At 41.6% G+C, this 21,960-nt stretch overlaps 1 protein-coding gene across 12 annotated transcripts in view; it reads left to right on the top strand.

Annotated features, from left to right (window-relative positions):
- add1 (adducin 1 (alpha)) overlaps positions 1–21,581 on the top strand; it is a 42,907-nt gene extending 21,326 nt beyond the window's left edge. For 2 of the 12 annotated variants that reach the window (XM_061699108.1, XM_061699113.1), the window contains exons 11-17: positions 4,025–4,120; positions 4,199–4,291; positions 9,914–10,070; positions 10,949–11,197; positions 13,811–13,900; positions 15,700–15,737; positions 20,314–20,401. In XM_061699108.1, coding sequence (XP_061555092.1) covers positions 4,025–4,120; positions 4,199–4,291; positions 9,914–10,070; positions 10,949–11,197; positions 13,811–13,900; positions 15,700–15,734 — 720 coding nt within the window. In that variant the 3' untranslated portion in view covers positions 15,735–15,737; positions 20,314–20,401. Of the gene's footprint in view, positions 1–4,024; positions 4,121–4,198; positions 4,292–8,043; positions 8,131–9,913; positions 10,071–10,948; positions 11,198–13,810; positions 13,901–15,699; positions 15,738–18,382; positions 18,399–18,962; positions 19,017–20,313 lie in introns of those variants that run through there. The other 10 variants (XM_061699106.1, XM_061699104.1, XR_009769951.1 and 7 more) reach the window with 9 other exon arrangements.
- The last annotated feature ends 379 nt before the right edge of the window (positions 21,582–21,960 follow it).

The following is a 21,960-nucleotide window of genomic DNA, read 5'->3' as shown; positions in this document are numbered from 1 at the left end:
ACTATTGGGAGAAAAAGGAAGTCGTCGTGAAACATGAGGATGTTGTTTGTGATCCCACTGCATAGTTTGGATTGGCAAACTCTACTATCTGCACTATTGTAATACGAATAAATCAGATTTGTCTAGCCTTTTCTCAACACCCAAAGACTCTTCATGCCAAGATCAGACTACAGGATTATAGCGCCGATATTGGCCCGATTAGCAATCGGGGCGATTTCCCAGTTTGAGTCGGACATATTTTGTTGGGAACGACAAAACTTATTGTACTGTGACATAATCCACGACCAACGAAATGAAAAATCTAGCATGTTTGATTTTTTTGGGGGAGGGGGGATCTTGCGTATCCTACGTGTAGTGTAACATATCAAAAACAACTCTCCGACAGAGCACCTTAGACCAATAGGATTGTGTATTGTGACCGACCCATCGCCTCCCTTGCTTGCCGTTGTCAACATACTTGGTCGCCCTTGTCAACATTTATTAATTCTTTAAAGCATGATGCAACAGAATGCCAGCATGTTTACGTACAACCGTTAGCGCTAGCACTAGCTTACCAGGCTACTTAACATTTTGTTGCCTACTTGCAAGCTATATCGTATTAAAAGTACGTGAACATACCTCGAGTAATCCTTGAATGAACATCCTCTCCCAAGCACAGGTGACGACCACCACAGGGTTTTCCTCCTTTTGCTCTTTATTTCCCCCCACACAATACATTGGCACGATCCATTGTTGTTGTCGTCGCCATGTTAAGGGGTATATCCGTTGACCGTTGACATGTTTTCTGGTTCTGCCTCTCCGACAGTGTTTATTTTGACAAGATATAGCATAGTGATCTCAAAAGACTGAATACGGTGATATTGGAATACATGTCGTGTAGTGTTTCCACTGTCTGACTGAGATACCTCAAGATTTTATGGCAGTAGTCTTGACATCGTGAAAGACCAAATTTTTCTTGTAGTCTGATCCAGGCATAAAACAAAGGTGCACACAAATAAAAAGACAAGTGGAAAAACAAACCTTGATCCTCGGTGAATGAACCTGGGGACGGTGAGAAATCCACAGCGCTCCTTCCGGTAGCCAGTGATAGCTAGCTAGCAGGCTCAAGAGGGAAGCATCTGTCCCAGCTAGCAATTGGGACCACAAAAGGCTAAAGTCTGCCCCTAAATTCCCAACCATCGCTTACATTTTTAACATGCTGTTTTGTGTGCGGTACTGACAGCATTGTTTACATTCACCATAGAAACCTGTAGCCCACATTGCAATTCTGCTTTCCTACAATGCAGTGAGAAAGCCGCATTGCATTATGGGACGTGCCGACCATTTTGGGCCAGAATGGAAATGTACTGTAAAGGCCAAGTGTGTTTTCACCTATTTAGATTATTTGCATTTCCATTTACTTCAGTGGGAAACAACACCTCAATTTGCAAACGTTTCAGGTTGGAAACGAGGTTAAATTAAGAACTTAACCAGAGGTTCCACTTTAATGATTAATAATAAGATTAAATGAAAATATCAAAATCAATATTAAATCCCAGTGCGAAAGCAAGACAAATGAAAAGCTGAGACAGTAAAATGACAACGCAATAATAGTTCACGTTAAAATTTCAAAATAAATGCAAGATGGTTAAACTTAATATTTCAACTTCTAGAATTCTAATTCTGTTTATAAACTCCACTGAGTAACGTAAGATCAAATCTTTAATGCAGCACAGGGAACAACATGAGCTAAGATGCCACATTTTCATTCATCTTGGACTGTTGAGGTGTGCTGTTTTGGCTAGCAACAGAGTTCAAAGGGGCTTAACAGTTAATTCTTAAATGTCGTACCAACTGAGGTCATTTCTGTTGGGAAAAGGGAAGTGTTAATTTTTTGTGTGGATGGGAGCTAATTGGTATGTGCCGTCTATTCAAGGGGCTATTTGAGGAAATAGGGTAACTTCACTTCCAAAACGGGGGTGTTTTCTCTTCTTATCTGTTGTCCATGTTGTTGTTGATGTTGTCTAATCAGCCTTGAAAAGGACTTTGGTGATGCCAGCTCACCCCTCACTGCCCACCCTCCTCGCTTCGTAAGCGTCAGCGTCTCCCACGCGCTCCTCAACCCATCCCTCTCTTTTCTTTATGCTTCATCCTCATCCTGTGATGTTAACACCTCACCATCTTCTTTTATGAGTTTCTGTTTTATCCAAAATATCAATGATGATTTAGGGCCAGCTGGCACAGTGGGCGACTGGTTAGCACATCTGCCTCACAGTTCTGCGGATCGGGGTTCAAATCCCGGCCCCGCCTGTGTGGAGTTTGGATGTTCTCCCCGTGCCTGGGTGGGTTTTCTCCGGGCACTCAGGTTTCCTCCCACATCCCAAAAAGATGCGTGGTAGGTTGATTGAAGACTCTAAATTGCCCGTAGGTGTGAATGTGAGTGCGAATGGTTGTTTGTCTCTATGTGCCCTGCAATTGGCTGGCGACCGCTTCAGGGTGTACTCAGCTTCCCGCCCGAAGATAGCTGAGATAGGCTCCAGCAGCCCGCGACCCTAGTGAGGATAAGCCGTAAAGAAAATGGATTGATGGATTTCGGGCCAAAGACGGCTTGTTGCATCTTATGAGTATCAATTCATTTTAAGCCAATATAAGGTCACCTTACAACTCACCATGCAAACGTGTTGGATCAATTAGTTGTTTTTTCTTTTTTGTCCTTTAAACTTTGCAATGCCAGACCAACCTAACTGTGCCCCTTACTTCCTCACATTGTCTGTGGGCCTTTATTTACTCAACTGCAAAAGGTTCCATATGTTCTCTAGGAGTGCAGCATCGATTTTTAGGGGCAGGCCTTTATTTATACAAATTCATTTTATCGTAAGATTCAATAATATTACCTGTTATTAACCGTTTCAGCAGGACCTTTGCTTTAAACTCCTTCGTAAATGTCAGCCTTACATATGCCACGTCTCCTCTGTAGGTGGTGTGCGTTCTGCCAAAGGTGTCTGTTTTGACTCGTGGTGATGTCAGTCGTTATATTTGTTATTCATTAGGACAAAGCTGGCCTTTATTTACTCAATTACAGAGAATAACAGGTGTCATCTAGGGTGAAAGCATACTGTATATTGCAAATTCATTTTTCTAATAAGTAATAATACATTTAGTGATGAGATTATAAGACGTATTTTGTATTACTGACATCTACCGCGACCTAAGAGTCATAAATGATTGCAGCCACCTAGTGGAAGTTTTATTTTTACAAAGGATGTGTGAGTATTGGTGTTAATTTAGTCATGTTTACTTGGCAATTAATTGGGGCACGCCGTCCAAACCTCCATCTTTAGGCATAAAAGAAATCCAATACAGTATTTCATTAAATGGTGGCCTCCACTTAAATGAATCAATTCCACATCTCAAAAAACATTTTTTTTCCTCCCTTGGAATGTAAATAACAGTTGGTGCCACTCTGCGTCTGTTACTACCTTTATTTACAGTGACGTCTGATATCGCCATGTGTCACAGTATATGTCTTTATTACAACATGCACTGCCTGCACAGCTGCCGTAGCATCTGTAAAACTATCCTTTATGGTGGCGTTTAAAGAGGAGGTTGATTTATTCCATGCTGACCAGCACAAATTGGTTTCTATTGTGACTCATGGTATCAGTCATAGTAAATAATTACACCTGCAAAGGAGGCATTATTGAGTTGCAGCGTTTATTTATTCATGTTGCTCTGGCAATTAATTGTGGCACTGTCTAATAGATTGGAGGCCACTATTTGAGGATATATGGTGTTCACTGACAATGTTTGAATTAAATTCCATTAGTGGCTAATGCTAGGGATTGATCAGAACAAAATATTTTTTTCATCATTGACTCACTTCATTCAAATAATTTTTTCGTGTTAACCCATTTTTGTCCTTTATCATTTGAGCATGATTATTTTTATTGTGAAGCCTGCATAAAAAGTTTGTGTATTATTTCAGTTTGGTTCTGTACTGCTTCTCTTTTGTTTTGACTCTGTTGTCGTTGTGTGGCGTTCACAGTGGACTAAAGAAGACGGTTTGCGACAGGCCGCCGTGGCCAATCAGTTCATCCCGATGAACACCAATCCCAAAGAAGTGCAGGAAATGAGGAATAAGGTAGCCCTGTCTGTTGCTGCTCATTGCTGATCATGTTCATTTTTATATCCATTCTTGTTATGTCTGTTTTCTTTGTAGATCCGTGAGCAGAATCTGCAGGACATTAAGACTGCGGGACCTCAGTCTCAGGTTCTGTGCGCTGGCTCGGTGGTGGAGCGCAACTTTCAGCAGGTCGGTTCTGCAATGAATGTCCCTTCTGTCCTGACCTGGAGAAGAATTTTGGCTTGTATTTCGTTATTTAATTACTCTCAATTGGTTTACATTAACCCTTGTGAAGATAAGCGGTTCAGAAAATGGATGGATGGATTGATGGTTTACATTTTTTAAAAAAAGATAAAATATTATCATATACAGTTTATATAGTAAAGCCACATTTCCAACAAGTAGGCAGAATGTAATTAACTTGAGATCAACCTGCCAATGAAGAGGAAGGTCTAGCATGGACAGACCTCGGAGGCCAAACATACCCAACTGATTCCCAGTTCCCCTCCAGTCCTGTAGATGGCGATAATGCACATTACAAAATTGCTGCAAACTGCACCACTGCACGATCTTTTGTTACCACAGCTTCATTTGGTGGGTTGCCGCCACCCTCATTGCCCCACTGCAAGAGGTCTGTAACAACAAGAAGAGAAAATAAATTCCCCCATGTGAACGTTAATCAAAATGTGCACCAATATGTAATAATTTCATGGATTCTGTTACGTAAACATTCCCTCCTACTAGGGCTACACGATTATGGCCAAAATAATAATTGCGATTAATATTATAATCACGATTGAGTCACGATTCCTCTTCGTTTGGGAAAAGCCAGTGAAAATGTTCACTGTTTCAACAAACAATATGTAACAGTTTTTAGTACTCAATGAATTTTTAAATGCGAATAAATGATAGATAATGCATTGTTCTGCTTGAGTGGTCAGTCGTGCAGTCACAAGTTGCAAAGAGCTCAACAGTTGTGATTTCGCTGTCTTATTTACTTCTGGCGTTTTTGGGCCAACTGAGAGGGCCAACTTCAAAATAAATGCTTCATATATTACTACATTGTACATGAATGCCATTTTAAGCTTTTATTTTGAAGTTGGCCACAGAGCGCGGTGGCCCTTAATGAAGCCTTAACCATACGTTCGTCTCCTGGTGGCTGGCTGACTAGGTTGGGGGCACTGCTGCAAATGAAGCACTCTTCATATGCAGTCGTGCCCTTCTTTTAAATGTAAGAAAATCACAGACGATCAGGCCCATTTAATCGTAACAGCCAAAATTGCGATCACGATTAAAATGTTAAAATTAGGAGGTAGGCTGCACAATTAATCACGATTTCTACTTGTCGGAGATAAGAATGGAGGAAAAACTATTTTTAGTGTTCTGTAGTATTTCTTCTTCTGTGCCAACCAATCAATCGACTGCTGTGTTGTGTACCGCCACCTTTTAAAGTATGTACCACTGTGGTCGGTACACATGGGGGAAAGGTGCCAAAACTGGTCTGCGATTTTATTTTGTGTTTATTGATGTATTTTTTTTTTTTTTTTTTTTTTTTTGTACCCGTAAAAAAATTTGCAACAAAAGCACAAAGAAATTGGTGGTTCCTTGGTGGAAATGAGGCTATAATATATTCTTTCCAGGTCAGCAGCCCCCAATACCAAAGCCCCAATGAATGAACATTGTGCATTGAATTATTATATCAGAATTGTATTTATTTTTGGTTAAGCTTTGGCAGGCTTCATGGAATGCTGAGCAAAAATACAATTGTGACTTCTTGTAGGATTTTAGTGCATGTGTTACCGCCGTATTTCCGGTAGTTTTTACGCTTCCAGGACATTAGCAAGAGCAAGATGTGAGGGAACTGTACAGAGCTGCTACTGTATATATTTGAGTATATTAATGTTAAGTGACTTTCATAAGACCAGATGCTGCCTTGTACTGACGCATGATCCTGCTTCACTTTGCATGCGTATGGAGCTTTTCTGCATGCTTGCTTGAGTGAATACAGAGGTGGAATTAAATTAATCATCACTCCTATCAAATAGTGTCACCAAATCTCCAACTTGGGGCTTCCAACAAATTCAGTCCCATATTTTCCTTAAATAGTGGCCTCCGCATAAATCAACACGTCATCTCAAATCGACACTTTCTTTTCACCACTCTGGAATAAAAATAACAGGTAGCGGCTGTTAACAACCTTTTCTAACAGCGCCGAATACAGGAAGTCCTCGAGTTACGACGCACTCGACCTACGACGTTTCGACTTTACGACGCCCGTGCCTCGTCCGCCATTTTGTCCCAGCACCATAGTGTTTCTGCTTAGCTAGTGCTTGTCTGTGTTTGTGCGGCGGGAGTATCTTTGCCTTTTCCGCCCTCCTTTTTTCACACTCTCAGCAGTAATGGTAAGTACAGAATCTTATTTTTTTTATTTTAATGTATTTTAGTTTCTTTATACGAAGTGTTAACCTTTCCTGATACGGTCACCTGACCGTGGTCGGGAGACGCAGGGGTTAACTCCCTTCTCTGGTTGCACAGCTGAGCTGGGTGGCGGCAACAATAAAGGCACGAAGCAACGATTTGCTGCTTTAATGGCTTTATTAGCTCCTCTGCACATTCAACGTCAACGGGTCCTCCGCTAATCGCTACTCTTCCCCGGTCGCCGTCGATACACTTGCTACTGTACACACTCGCACCGGCGCACACTCCTTCCTCCTTCACAGTCCCGCCGGACGACGCCTGCGCAGTCCCGTCTCACACACACATCGACGCACAAGCCCACACACACTGAGCTTGCTGCCACAATCACGTGGGACAATACCCGTAACAGAAGTATTTTGCCGTAAATTTCGACTTTAACGGTGAAATCCGACTTGGGCGGAAATTCGCATTACGCCGCCAGCGTAGGAACGGAACTCGTTCGTAAATCGAGGACTTCCTGTACAAACATCGGTCGCTGTAGACAGACCTCTTAAGCACTACATGCGGACCGCCTGCACAGCTGACGTGGTATCTGTAAAGTTAAAGTTTACGGTCGAGGTGAAAGAGAAAATGGGTTTATTTCATGTGGGACAAACATGACCGAGTAGAAACATGGCACTAATCTACCCTCACGGAGGCAGAAAATGCTTCACGTCACCGTCCTAAAATGCTAGGCTCAGTCACATTTTCATATTTTTTTCAGCAAACAAAAAAAATAAAAAAAATAATATTTATTTATAATTTAGGTCACTGATGGTGGTGCATTCGCTTGACTTTGTGTAGTGGTGCATTCGCTTGACTTTGGTGCAGGGAATGTGGGCTCAGTTCCTGCTCAGTAGTGATGTGAATGGTTGTCTGTTTCTATATGTGCCCTGCAACTGACTGACGAGCAGTCCAGGGTGTGGACTACAGTTGGGATAGGCTTCAGCTCCCCGTGGCCATGAACAGGATGAGAGATGTAGAATTTTTTTTTTTAAATGAATTGCATGAACTGTTCAACTTAGGGTGTAGATGATTTTAGCAGAGGTGGCCACCGTCATGCGATGATTCAGGCAAAAAAAAAAAAAGAAAAATGTTGTCAAAAATTACATCAACCATTATTTTAGGAAAGTGACGGTATTATATTGTATATTTAGTATATAGATATTTGTTGTTTGACTGAAGTGTTCTTTGTGGGGTAAGAAAAAAGGTATTTAAACAAGAAGGTTTTTACTAATGAATGTCCCCGATACCTGGAGGGTACTCTGCAGTTCAATAAATATACACCCCTGGCCACTATATGAGGAAATTTAGTGGGTGGGGTGGGCGTTTGGGGGGTTGGGTATGTTAAAGGGAATTCTGCAATGATGCTGCTTGTGCAAAATCTTTACGCCTTTGCATGCATGTATTAAGATTCCTGGCTGCTAACATGAGTCTCCTGCCCCTCCTACCTCCTTCCACCCTCACTGGGTTTACTATTGCAGGACGCCCCTCTGTCTGACTGTACAGACACTATTGACGGCCTCGATGCCTCCGAGGGGTCCTATAGTCCTGCTATATCTATTAGAAAGGTATTTGCAGCTCCAGTCACTAATCTGTTACCTACAGTACATCGTCTCCCTCCGGAAAGTCTGTAGCCATGTTTGTATGATCTGTATTAAGGAGGCTATGCTTTGTGCAGGAAAGACTTCTGCCTTATTTATACAGAGTTTCTGCAAAATTGCAGCATTTTATCCACCTTTGTGTTTTACACAGAACCCAGCAAAGTAAAAATATTGCTGCACCAGTATGCGCTTTTTAAACAGCAACAAAGAATCCCACAATAAGCCAATCATATGGCGTCAGCATCTCCTGCATTGATTCCCAACCAGTGTGCCGCGGCACATTAGTGTGCCGTGAGAGCTCTTCAGGTGTGCCATGGAAAATGATAAAATTTCACTTAAGTGGTGAGAAAATTATTCATTTACAACAAATACTGTATTTCTGTTCATCTATTTTTGCCAGCGACATATAGTTACAAACAGAACAAATAAATGCTCTAGTATATAATTGACGCGTGTCTCCACTCATTTTTGCTTGGTGGTGTGCTGTGAGATTTTTGGAAGGTAAAATATGTGACTAAATAAAGTCAATAAAGGTTGGGAATCACTCATCTAGTGTCATGTACTGTATAAAATACTGCCGACAATTGCTTTCAACATGCCAGGACGGGAGGAGTGAGTGTCCAGTGTTTAACATCACACACCTGCTTCTGTTACAGCTCATACATTACCTCAGAAGGCAGAAAATTGTCAGTCGACTCTTTTTAGTATCAAAAGTCAATAGTCGATTTTTGTAGGATCATTTTGTATTATACTCGCTACTTTCAAAAAAGGTATAAAAGAATAAAAATACTACATCGAAAGGCAACTATTTATTTATACAGAACAGTGTAAGGGAAGAATGCTATCTTCACAGACAATGTAAATCACGCTCTGCAGCCAGTTGCCATACATCTCTATACAGCTTGATACAGATACTTCCTCAGAAGTTGGAAAGAGTCGACTTTGTCCTCCACCCCCATTCCGTGTCATTGCAGTTCATACAGAGCTGCTGGAAAATGTCAGCGTTTACAAGGGATTTAAAAGGGGTTTTACACCCAGGTGATATCCTACCTCGATTACAAATTTGATCCTATTTCAGAAGGCAAGAAATTGCCAGGTTGACTCCATCCTCTTTTCCATGTCAGTGACTTTTATACAGAAACGTGGAGCAAAGAAACGTGATACAGGAAAATGGCAGGAGAATGCCTTGTTTTACAATAGTTTAAAAGGGGCTTTATGCCGAGTCGTCCCACCTCTAATAGGTCTCTGATACTGTCCCTGAAAGTGGAAAATTGCCAGGTGGTTTTCAGAAAAAAGGTGGAAAATGCTGGCTTTTAGGTGGAGTGTAAAAAGGGGATTTTTGAGGACTGTTTTCTTGAAGGGAAACGAGATGCTCAATGCAAATGTTAAGAAGAAATTGCCGAATATAATGCTGGTTTGTACATCACAGTCAATCACAGCAGTTACCAAAACATATGCCCCCAGTGGCTGTGAGCAGCGTATGGACATCTGAAAGGTCTGATTGGATGAATAGCATGCCGTGATCTTACTGGAGATTTTAGGACATAATTTTCCCGCCATTGTCTCATGGTCTGATGAAAATTGTTAAATTACGTCAAATCTGTCCTATTCTGGTTGGTCAAGAAAAATATTTGAATGTCGAAAATTATTTTAAATGTAAAATTTCAGGTCGTCTTTTGATCTCCTACTATCACTTTGAGGACTCACCTTTTTTTCTCTCTCTCCTTCCCTTCTTGTCTTCGTCCCAAAGGGGGAGCTGGTGACCGCATCCAAGGCAATCATCGAGAAGGAGTACCAGCCCAAGGTGATCGTAAGCAAGCAGGGGCCAAACCCGTTCAACAAGCTCACCGACCAAGAGCTGGACGAGTATCGCCGGGAAGTAGAGCTGAAGCAAAAAGGACCCGAAGGTAAATAGCTACAGCAATCCCTATGGATATTGTGAAAATATGCTCTCCTAGTGGCTGTGAGTATCATCGGGGATGACCTCAGATTAATCTGATTGGACCATCTTCCATGTAGTTTAGGACCGTTGTGTTCGAATAGAGAAAACATTACATTGTGTTTTGGAGTTTGAACTCTTCAAGGAATGGGCGCACTTGTAAAAGTTCTAGGATAAGGATTGAAATGGTCAATATGGAATTGTAACTGAATTTCTGGGCAAATATGGTCAAAATGAGAACAAATAAATTTTTCGGTGTATAGCCTTTCACATGTCTATCAGTTATGCCTAAAAGTACAATTTTAATGACGATAATCTGGCACAAAAAAAAAAGGAACCTGGCATGTAAAGTTACTAATCAAAAGTAAGGTTTTGCACGTTACTTATGTACCCTAATTTAGCAAATAGTGGCTTGGGGTGTTTATTTACTGAACTCCAGATGCGGATTGGACAAACCAATTTTTTTAATGACGTTACTGCGAAAAGCGCGCCAGATTTAGTGGAACAAATAAAATGCACACACATTGTGGAGCGACCAAAGGTCGCAGCTAAAGACACGGTCTCCACATAATGTAAGATTATCTTTAATACTGTGCAGGGAACTCTGCATGACAAGGCTCTCTACTGTGTGAAGGATAGTGTCTATGAACTGGGACACAGTCTCATAACAAATTCCTCTGCACTATTTCGACTTTTTATGATTGTGAAAGTTTGACGTTTTGCAATCGGAACCAATTTAAGGTCATACTGGATCGTTCCAGTTCTGAAGATCCATTATGTTGTATCTGGAATAGTGGGTAATGATGTTTCTCCACCTACACATGCACTATCAACATGGATTCGCAGTGCAGGAACAAGGTGATGTTAAGGCCGCACTCTCCTCTGAGCTGGAAAGGGTAGCGACGGTTCAAGCACCCGAATCCACTCCTGTGCCCTCTGCAACCGGCACAGGAACAGCATCCGGGCAGGGCCCCTCGACCCTCGGCCTCACCGATGCGGTCAAACCGGACTCCCCCCATGAGGAGTTCCACTGCGCTGTGCTGCGAGCCCTCAGCAAGGAGCCGCTGGAGGTGAATCAGGCTGAAGGTATATTAGGTAAAGCGGAGGCGATCATCCCTGCCCTGTCCTCGCTCCCCTCGCTGGGCGGGTTAAGAGTCTGCTGCTCCCCTCCTTTGCCCCCAATCACCTCGCTCTGATGTCAAAGGCATCCGAGAAGCCAGAAAATTTGAACAAGGAGCTGAGGATGTCCGGGTGCTCGTTCCTTGCATCCAAACATGCCTTTTGCTGTGGTGTGCTGTGATTAACCTATCCAATCAGGACAGCCCATATTTGGACTGGATCAATGTTTCTTCCTGCTAACCTTTCCCGGATCAATATCTGTGGGTATCCACTCTCTCTTGCACCATTGAAACTAATTGAAACTTACACACGTGGACAAAATCGTTGGTACCCTTCCTTAAAGAATCTGTATCTATGTATAGATTCAAGTATAAACCTGTAGGGGTTGGTTGGGGTTTGGAGTAGCAAGAACGCATTCTTCCTAGTGGTGTCACTACTAAATCCATCCATCCATTTTCTGAGCCGCTTCTCCTCACTAGGGTCGCGGGCGTGCTGGAGCCTATCCCAGCTGTCATCGGGCAGGAGGCGGGGTACACCCTGAACCGGTTGCCAGCCAATCGCAGGGCACATAGAAACAAACAACCATTCGCACTCACAGTCACGCCTACGGGCAATTTAGAGTCTCCAATTAATGCATGTTTTTGGGATGTGGGAGGAAACCGGAGTGCCCGGAGAAAACCCACACAGGCACGGGGAGAACATGCAAACTCCACACAGGCGGGGCCGGGGATTGAACCCGGGTCCTCAGAACTGTGAGGCTGACGCTCTAACCAGTCTTTCACCGTGCCGCCCACTACTAAATGAAAACATAAAATAGGAGAAACGTTTTCTTTTTGACACTAAAATATATCTTTATGTATAGAAATTTACATCTGACACAGGGTGTCTTGAGACTGGTTTATGTTCTTGGGCTGCTTCGCTTAATCCAGCCTAAGGGGTGTTCAATCTGTGCAGGGTGCAATGAAATGTCAAGGCATTGGGAAGTCAGATGTGCTTCCCAGTGTCAGAAAGCCTGTAGGGGGAATAGCGAAACCCCCATTTGTCCTTAATAAAAACATAAAATAGGGGCAATTACATTTTCATAATCAAATGTAAGTAAATGTGTGTTGTGTTACAGAAGATCTCTGCTCTGATGAAGGGCAAAGTTTAAAAGACTGGTAAAATGAGATGATAAGACAGTGGCACTGAAGAGACAACAGGAAGCAGAGCAGGAGGTGGCAGAAATGAAGATGCTGAGGTTCTCTCTTGGAGTGACCAGGTTGGATAGGATTAGAAATGAGCTCATCAGAGAGACAGCCAAGGTGAGATGTTTTGGAGAGAAAGTTACAGAAAGCAGACTTTGATGGTTTGGACACATCTAGACGAGAGAGAGTTGAGTATATTGGTAGAACGATGATGAGGATGGAGTTGCGAGGCAAAAGAGCTCAAGGAATACCAAAGAAAAGGTTGATCGATGTAGTGAGGGAAGACATGAGGGCAGTTGGTGTGAGAGAGGAGGATGCAGAAGATGGACTGATATGGACACGTGCTCTGGCGACCCCTAATGGGACAAGCCTAAAGGAAAAGAAGAGGAGTCAAATGTGTCTGTTGAAAATTGCTAAAATGACAGTGAAAATGGAGGAGGGTTCTCTTTTTTTTCCCCAGGGCTGCTTTGTTCTATCCATTTGGCAAAAGGTGTCTTAAGGCTCTGTTACATTCTGTCAGGGGCTGCGTTGCTTCATCTGCCACAGGGTGTCTTGAGGCGTTGTTGTGGTCCGGGGCTGCTTTGCTACAACCGGCACAGGGTGTCCTGGATCTGGGCAGTATCCTGTAATGAAACTGGCCTGGACAAGAATGTACAGTACTGGCTGCCAGTATGAATGTACAGTACTTGTAGCCAGAACTGTACATTCTTGTCCAGGCCAGTTTCATTAGTTTTGTTTTTTGTTGTTATTTCATCCACTCCACAAAAATATAGCAATGCCTGATTTACATTGCCTAAATTTTATCCATCCATCCATCCATTTTCTGAGCCACTTCTCCTCACTCGGGTAGCAGGCGTGCTGGAGCCCATCCCAGCTATCTTCAGGCAGGAGGCGGGGTCCACCCTGAACTGGTCGCCAGCCAATCGCAGGGCACATATAAACAAACAACCATTTGTACTCACATTCACATCTAGGGGCAATTTAGAGATGTCAATTAACCTACCACGCATGTTTTTGGGATGTGGGAGGAAACTGGAGTGCCCGGAAAAAACCCACGCAGGCACGGGGAGAACATGCAAACTCCACACAGGCGGGGCCGGGGATTGAACCCCGGTCCTCAGAACTGTTAGGCAGACGCTCTAACCAGTCGCCCACCGTGCCTCCTGCCTACATTTTTGTTATAATTATTATTGTTATTGCTTTTATTACTTTGGTGTTATTTTTCTAGTTTTTTTTTCTACCAAGAATTTTGCCCACGTGTCTATTTGTTTGGCTTTTTGGGACATTTCTATGGTGGATTTCAACGGAGACTTCATGAATGAAGCCCTTTTGCCTTAAATTTTCAGTCTTCTCTATTTTGTCTGGAAGTCAAATTATTTGCTTACTTTCTTTTCCCCATGTCAAGAGCAACTAGCGGAACCTGAGGAAGAGGAGGAGGCCAAAGAGCCAAAGGCCACTTGTACGCCGCCCAGCACTCCAGTTAGAGCAGAGGAAGGTAAGGTTGGCCCTCTTATACCTCCTGGGGCTCCGGCTGGCCCAGCTTGGTTTAAACATGGGGTTTCCACCAGTCCTCCAGGCTGGATGGATGCCATCTCCGGTAGTCTTCCAGAGGCCAATGTGGAGTCCCTAATGCATCCGTGTGGCTGTTTAAATATTTTAATTGCATTACTATTGTTCTGTGTTTCTGTAATAAAAGGCCAAGAGGCAAAATTTGTATGAAATTAGTTAGTTAAAAGTAGACCTTAATTAGTATTAGTATGAAAATAATAATACAAAAGGGATTAAAACTTACAAAAACACTTACCGGTAATTGGAAAATGTCATGTTCTTATGTTAGCGTCTAGATTTGCTCACAAGCTGAGGTTGTTTTTTTTCCTCTCTTTATCACGAAACAAATGTACATTTACTACTGTCTGTAGCTCAGAAGCCCCCCCCCCCCCCCAAAAAAAAAAAATAAATATATTTTTAACCTGCAGGCAAAGCCCTTGCACTACCAAAAATCCCACAATTTTCCTTATGGCTGCTAAATAAAAGAACAAGAAAGGAAGGGAAAGGTATTTAATTTCTGTGATTAGAATTTATACGTAGAAAGACATTAAAAAACATTGCAGTGTCTTAAGGTTAATTTGATTACACTTCTGTAAGGGGGAAGGTTAGCCAAAACCTTCAAATTTCAACCTGCATGACGTCACAGAGTCGTCGTCGGCATACAGTGGGGAAATGAGTATTAGATCCCCTGCTGAATTTGTAAGTTTCCTTACTCACAAAGAAATTCCCTGTCTCCAATTTTGGTGATTTATTGATTACGGTAAGAGCCTAGTCAGTCTCGAGACCTCAGCCCAAAAGAAAACAAATTGAGGGAATGTAAGATTTACATTTTGAAGTGGCAGCTGAGAAACCTGGATTTAGAATTCCTGTACGTACTAACTTGTTGTTTGTCACAGCTTGGGGATTAAATACTTGGTGTATTTCACTTGATAAAATGCACTACATGAGTTTCTTATAAAAGCTTTTTTTTTTTTTTAAACTGTTGTATCTCTGACCACAACCAATAAACAGAATAAATAAAATATAGACCATAATTTCCAGTAAGTGAACAAAGTACAAATTCAGCAAAGGATCAAATTATTATTTTCACCACAGTAAATTTTTTGGGGGGATTTTGATATATATATATATTTTTAAATATTAGTAGCTTTACGATGAAACATCGGTATTCACTTATTTTTACACTAGTGTGACAATTAAAACTAAAATCGTTACTAAAAAGGTTTTATGCAACAATTTAACTTTGGAACTGATTTCCTTTATTTCCCATGGAAAAAATGTTTTCAAAAAATCTAAATAAAATGTTCATGTTTAGGTTTTACAATATAGACATGAGTATGTCCTTCCTCTTGGTCTTTATTACTGTTGGATTACACCTATTTCACCGCAGCATCCATAGTGATACTGAATAATTAATTTGTTATTCTCCAATCAAAGTTAAGATCAGAGGTAAATGGTTTGCAGCTTTGACGTCAGGTGTAATCCAAGACGTGAACTGTTGTTCTATAACATGTCTTCCCTTCGATCCTACGCCTCCATCGTCCATCTCGTTGGGGTCCACTAAGAATGGCGAGCCGCCATTCTTTTTTTTTTTTTTTTTTTTTTTTAAATTTGTTTATTTATTTATTTTTTTACACCACCCAAAGTTTGTTTTTTAATTTTAACACTGTGTCTGTGGTTTGATCTGCATAGACATTCGTTTCTACTTGTGCTTCTTTTCTTCTTTGTGGCTGCGATTACAATCAGGAGATGGAAATTCAAAAGAGTACCTGTTACCATAGTAAGTACGTACAGTTCCACCTCCCCTCACCGCCCCCTATCACCCCCCTCCCACCCACACCGCCAAACCACCTTCATGCTTGTCTTCCGGCATCCTGCTCCTCTTGCTGCATGGCTATAGTGCTAGTGCTATGTGGACTAATGACTCCGTGACTTTCAACGCCTCTTCTGGTTCCTGTTGGACGTGGATGAGGTTTATTTCAGAGCTTCCCCAACTCAAATCAGTCATCACAAAACTGTTTTTAACTGAAGACGAATAAAAACGGTTTAGGTGTGGCTGTTCGTTCACTTGGTGTCACATTTGGCCTGAAATGCAAACATTTTCAATCGGGTGTAAAATTGGACCTTTTTAAAGGCAGCAGGGATGGAAAAAATAACATTGGGTTACAACCAAAATTGTATGTTGTCTGATTTTTTTCAACCAATTTAGGACAGTTTTGCATCACTGAATCAAAACATGACATCCATTTCACTTGATCAGGGCAGGTTTTTACGTTTTTTTTTAAACAGATTTTCTTCCTAAATCGATTGCATTTTTGTGACATTGTCGGTTGAATCTTGTTAATATTTCTCATTTAAGAGATACTTAAGAAATTGTTTTCTAACAGTTTATTAATTAAATGTTATAAACTTTGCTTACTATATTGAATAGTAGACTGATTAAAAATGGGTAACCTTCCAACTGTTAGTGTATTTCACTTCTTACAAGGAAGGACTTAACCCCCCCCCCCCAAAGGGGTGCGCCCCCAGGTTGAGAACCCCTGACATGAAGGGAAAATACCTGTGCATGTAAACAAAAATGTTTAAAAAAAAAAAAAAAAAAAGTGGGCATAGTTCTAAAAGTTGACCTGATTGAGCAAAACCAATGTGATATTTGGATTCAGCGCATCAAAATTATCCCGAATCAGCTAAAAAAAAATCTAGTTTTTTTGTTGTTGACCATTGTAATCAATTGATTGTTAATAATTACCACAATTTGATGGAATTGATTGATTAATAGCATCTTGAAGCAAATGAGTACAAAGTGGACTGCACTACTTGACTGCAATGAGGTGATGCATTGATTCGTTCAACTACAGCATTTTGCAATCGGAACAAATTTAAGGTCATATTGGTTATACTATATTACATGACTCAAGTTGGTTTTTTTTTCAGGGGAAAAAAAGGCATGACTAATATTACTTTTATGTTAATTGTCCGTGAAGAACTCTGGGGATTATATAATATTGTCAATTAATCATTTTTTAAGCATTTCAGTACAAAATGGAGTGCACTCCTTGGCAGAGGCACTGTTGATTCACTCAACTTGTTTGCTGTCGAAACAATAACTTCATCAGCTATTGGAATTTCAGCAAGACACCGACCCTATGTCGTCGATTATGGCATGGCTAATCAGCGTGATTCTCTCATCATGTTAAAAATATATTTTTTAAAACACTCAATTGATTCATTTCCCCTATCATAGGAATATTTAGTTTGCCCATCTCAAACCTAAACAGGTTTTTTTTTTTTTGGGGGGGGGGGGGGGGGGTTAAAAAGGTCCAATTGTAAACACAAAAAAAACAATTGTAAACTCACAAAAAGTTAGGGATATTTGGCTTTGGTGTGAAAGTTCAGGAAGAACCTAAAATACCTAAAATGACCTCTATAGGTGATTTTAACTGGACCTTCTCTAAATTTTTTAATGTGCGTCTCACTGTTCAGTGAAGTACTTTTTGCACACCTTCCTGCTCTCTAACAAGGAGCTGAACAGCAAAATTCACAAAAGGTGTTTGATCCATAGAACAATTTGAAGGACATCTATTTTTATGGCTTTCAGTGAATCTTCCATTCTCTCTGTGTGTAAAGCCCCGTTCACACACATTCGCCGATGACTCTCCCAGCATGTCCCCCTCCAAAAAGAAATTCCGCACTCCTTCCTTCCTCTCTCTGCAACCAACCTGCTGATGACACTAAGCTCGGTGGCCACTCCCCCCAGAGAACATCCTGTTTGAAGCCTCATCTTGGCCTCATGATGTCAAAATGTGATTAGCATGATGAAGAGGACTGTTTAAATACCAAGTCTAATTGAACCAGGAGATGTATCGGTCCATTTGTGGATCAAACACCTGTTGTGAATTTACCATTCACCTCCTTGTTAAGGAACAGCAAGTTCTGCAAAAAGCACTGAAACATGGAACAATTGGACGTGTGCGTTCAACAGTTCAAAAGAGAAGGTTAAATTAAGTTCACCTAGAAAGCTTAGAGTGCATTTTAGGTTCATCCTGAAATTTCACCTGAAAGCCCCAAATCCCTAACTTTATGTGAGTAGTAGTTTTTATACTGTATGCCAACGAACATTATTCAAAAGGCTTTCGGATAAGATGCGCGGGGCAACCTGTTGCTTCCAATGTGTGATACATTCTGTACAAGTGTTTCTTTACGAGGTGATATCGTCTGCTGTTGGCCTGGCATGCATGCTATGCGTAATCTGAATAAAGAGTTGCGGATTCTCCTGAAGTAACCGTCACCACCCACCTTTATCAGCTAACCTCGCTCACTGCCAACGACCCACTGTCGGGGGGGGGGGGTGGAAGAACAACAACACATTTTCCTTCTCAAAATGGTCGGGTGAAATCCTGAATTTTGTTTTTCATTGTTTATTTTACAGACGTCTCCTTCAACAGGTACACAAGTGCCCTATTTAAGTGTGTGTGTGTGTGTGTGGGGTGGGGGTGGGGGGGCGGCTTCATGCTGTTGGCTTTTTTGCTGTCACACTTGGAAATGCTTCTCCAGGGCCAAAGCTGTCGCACCTTTGTTATATGTGTATGGGTGTGATTTGTCGGAGAGAAATCGTGCAGTATTAGAGTAACACAAAACTAGTGTCTTTTGATAGCTGCACAAGCTTCATGCAACTGGTTACCACTTGTTTGGTTCCTGGTTGTATCATTTAAACCTGCACCATCATTTCAGATTCAGCTATCCTCCTGCGACCCTTTTAATCATACTATATTTCATTTCCAAGTGACTCCTTCCTGTCAAGGGAAATTTGATGATGATACACTGTTACGATCAATTCTGTTTTACTAGCGCAAGTAGTTTTAAGCACTTGCGGTCTCAGGAGGTTAAAAATGTTGCTGTGTGGTGTTGTGACTTCACTCGTGTGGTTTTGCATTCCTTAAAACCTTTGAAAGCACCTAAATAGTCTATAACAGAATATAATAGAGATTTTTTTTTGTCTATATACGCAGGGTGGAAATGATCAAAGGAATGGCACTTGTTAAGATTTTGCTGTTTACGTAAAGGTAAAACTAATCAATGGAAAGAATAGTCTGATTTCCTCATATAGTGATTGAGCCTTTTCATTTACTCAACTGTACAGAAAACCAGGCCTCTATCAAGGGTACAGCGTTCCCTTCTCTGCTTCTTTCAGGTTTTTCTTTGCCATCTTTAATTTTTTTCTGTACTTTCTTTAAACTCTAATGTCAGCTTTACATATGCCATGTCTGCTCTGTAGGCTGCGTGCATCTAGACAAAAATGTCTTCTGCAAAACATGGCAGTGTCAATTGGAGTAATGGTAATTACCGGCCACGTTATGGGGCACAAAACACTTTGTGTAGTGATCAATTGGAGAGCAACGTCTAATAGAGCGGATGCCACTATTTGAGGAAATACAGTATTTGCTTTTTGATGCTGGCATAGGTGTAATGAATACTAAGTAGTTTTGCTTTGGCTTTTGGGGTGAGTTAAAGAGGGGTTTCTCAGGTTGGCTTTGTTCCACCATTCCAATTCACTACTGTTTAAACTGAACAGCGACACGGAAAAAGGCAGAAAAAATGCCATCTGGAAAATGTCAATGAAATTTCCATGTCCGTGCTCTTTGCACAGAACATTGACACGGAAAAGAGATGGAAAACAAACTGGCTTGTACGGTGACTGTGAACGGGGCTTTACACACAGGTGCTGTAATTCTCTGGTACTAGCCCCTAAGGTGGAAAATTGTTGAGTCGCTTTGTCCCCATTCCATGTTGGTGCTGTTTACGCAGAAGAGTGTCACAGAAGAAGGGGTGGAAAATGATGGCTTTTACAGGGAGTTTGAAAGGGGATTTACACACTAATATGCTGTTCTACCTTTGTTACGTCTTGGTTACTACCTCTGAAGAAAATGCCACATTTTACAGGCTGTGTGAAAGAGGAAAACGCACAGGCACAGTCCCACCTACTGTATGTTATGACTGAAAGCTACCTCTGAAGGTGGAAAATTGCCAGATCGACTTTGCCACCCCCATTCTGTCTCTGTGCCTTTTAGACAGGACAGCGACTTGGGCAAAAATTGTGATTTATTTATTTATTCAGTCATTCCATTTATTGTTTATTTAGGGCGTTGTAAACCTACCTCCGAAAGCAGAAAGAGGCACGGTGGACTTTGTCTTCTTATTTTGTTGATGCCGTATGGCTGGAACTGCGTTTGAGGGAAAATGGTGGCATTTTCATGGTTTGGGTTAAAGGGGCTTATTCCTTCCCGCAGATTGGTTGTTATGGAAGTGTGTGAGCGCAACAGTGTCACCTTGTCATCAACTGTCTCTACTCTCCCCCATTAGAGACCTTGCCGGAGTCTATGTTTAAGGACGACAGCGACGCCGCCACCCTGAGACAGACCCTGCCCGACTTAACCCCTGACTCCGACGCACCGGCACTTCCTGTCGAGGACTCCGACGGCTTCCCCGCCTCTGCCGGTGCAGAACTCGTTGATGACGGCGAGGAACCCGCCGTGGCTGACGCAGAAGGCGACGACTCACCCAGCAAGTCCCCCTCCAAAAAGAAAAAGAAATTCCGCACTCCTTCCTTCCTGAAGAAGAACAAAAAGAAGCCAGAGTCCTAAATACAACCTTCCTCATGCTTTTATCACCTTTGTTTTAACACCACTCCTAGCTATCTTTTTAACCTTTAATCTTCGTTGAGCACGTGCCAATTTTGTATAGTGTAAAAAAAAAAAAAAAAAAAAAAATTAAAATAAAATTTAAAAATGTCATTATTTACCGTATGATGCACCGTCTTTGTCCACTCTGCTGGCTTTTTTTTTTTTTTTTTTTTTTTTTAAATGCATTTTTAATAAGAAGCACCCAGTGGAAGCAAAGTGAAATATTGTAACCAGAAGAATGTATTGGGATTGTATAACAATATGAAGTGTCTTTTAAGAACAAAATCAAGTGAATTCAGAAAGAATTCGTGTCAATGTTAAAATCGCAAAAAGTGACTAATTTAGCGGCCGTGGCTAACGTATACGAGCTAATTAACAATGTGTCAGCTATGGGCCCAATTCCAATGGTTGCTTTGCTATGAAAGAATGTGTACAAAGACAAACATTGATTTTTTTTTTTTTTTTTTTTTTTTGTCAACTTTCTGAATATTACATCTTATTTTGTCGCACGATGTAGAAGATCCATAGTTAGCTTGCTGTGAGAGAGCACTGTGAATCTTACATTTTTGTTTGTTTGTTTTGTTTTGGTCTTTAACTACACTCAGCAAACTATTTTATGTTTTTGCTTTATAGGTCATGTATGTGCTGTTAAAAAAAAAAAAAGACTCCCGCTTTAAAGATATCGTACTGACTCCTGACAGTTTGCTTCCCTGCGCATTTCCACGCGAGTTATTAGCATTGTTAGCATTTGCTTCATTAAAATTAATTGCTGTATGTAATTGAAGCTTTTGATTACAAGGACATAAGTCAGACGTTCCCTCTTTGCCATAACAGCTAAACTTCTGGTGTACTAAAACCCGTCTGGATGGATTTGTTTTTAAGGTTATACCATACAAATACCAGTAAATGTGTTCATTGGCTTTTTAATAAAGCTACACTAAAGTAAAATGACTCGCCTCTTACTTTCCATGGGCTCACCACCTGTGGGATGGCCCATAAGGGTCGGGTGGAATGTGAGCTGGGCGGTGGCCGAAGCTGGGGACTTTGGCGATCCGATTTCCGGCTACAGAAGCTGGCTCTAGGCACGTGGAATGTCACCTCTGGCGGGGAAGGAGCCCGAGCTGGTGTGTAAGGTTGAGAAGTTCCGACTAGTTCTGACTCAGCACCTCCAAATCTGAGACCGTGGTCCTCAGTCGGGTAAGGGTGGAGTGCCCTCTCCAGGTCGGGGATGAGATCTTGCCCCAAGTGGAGGAGTTCAAGTATCTTGTTCACAAGTGAGGGAAGAATGGAACGGGAGATCGACAGGCGGATTAGTGCAGCGTCTGCT

The sequence above is a fragment of the Phycodurus eques genome, chromosome 15 (assembly GCF_024500275.1).
Source record: "Phycodurus eques isolate BA_2022a chromosome 15, UOR_Pequ_1.1, whole genome shotgun sequence".
NCBI lineage: Eukaryota > Metazoa > Chordata > Actinopteri > Syngnathiformes > Syngnathidae > Phycodurus > Phycodurus eques.
The sequence above is the reverse complement of the archived record's forward strand: the minus strand, read 5'-3'. Positions and strand labels throughout refer to the sequence as shown.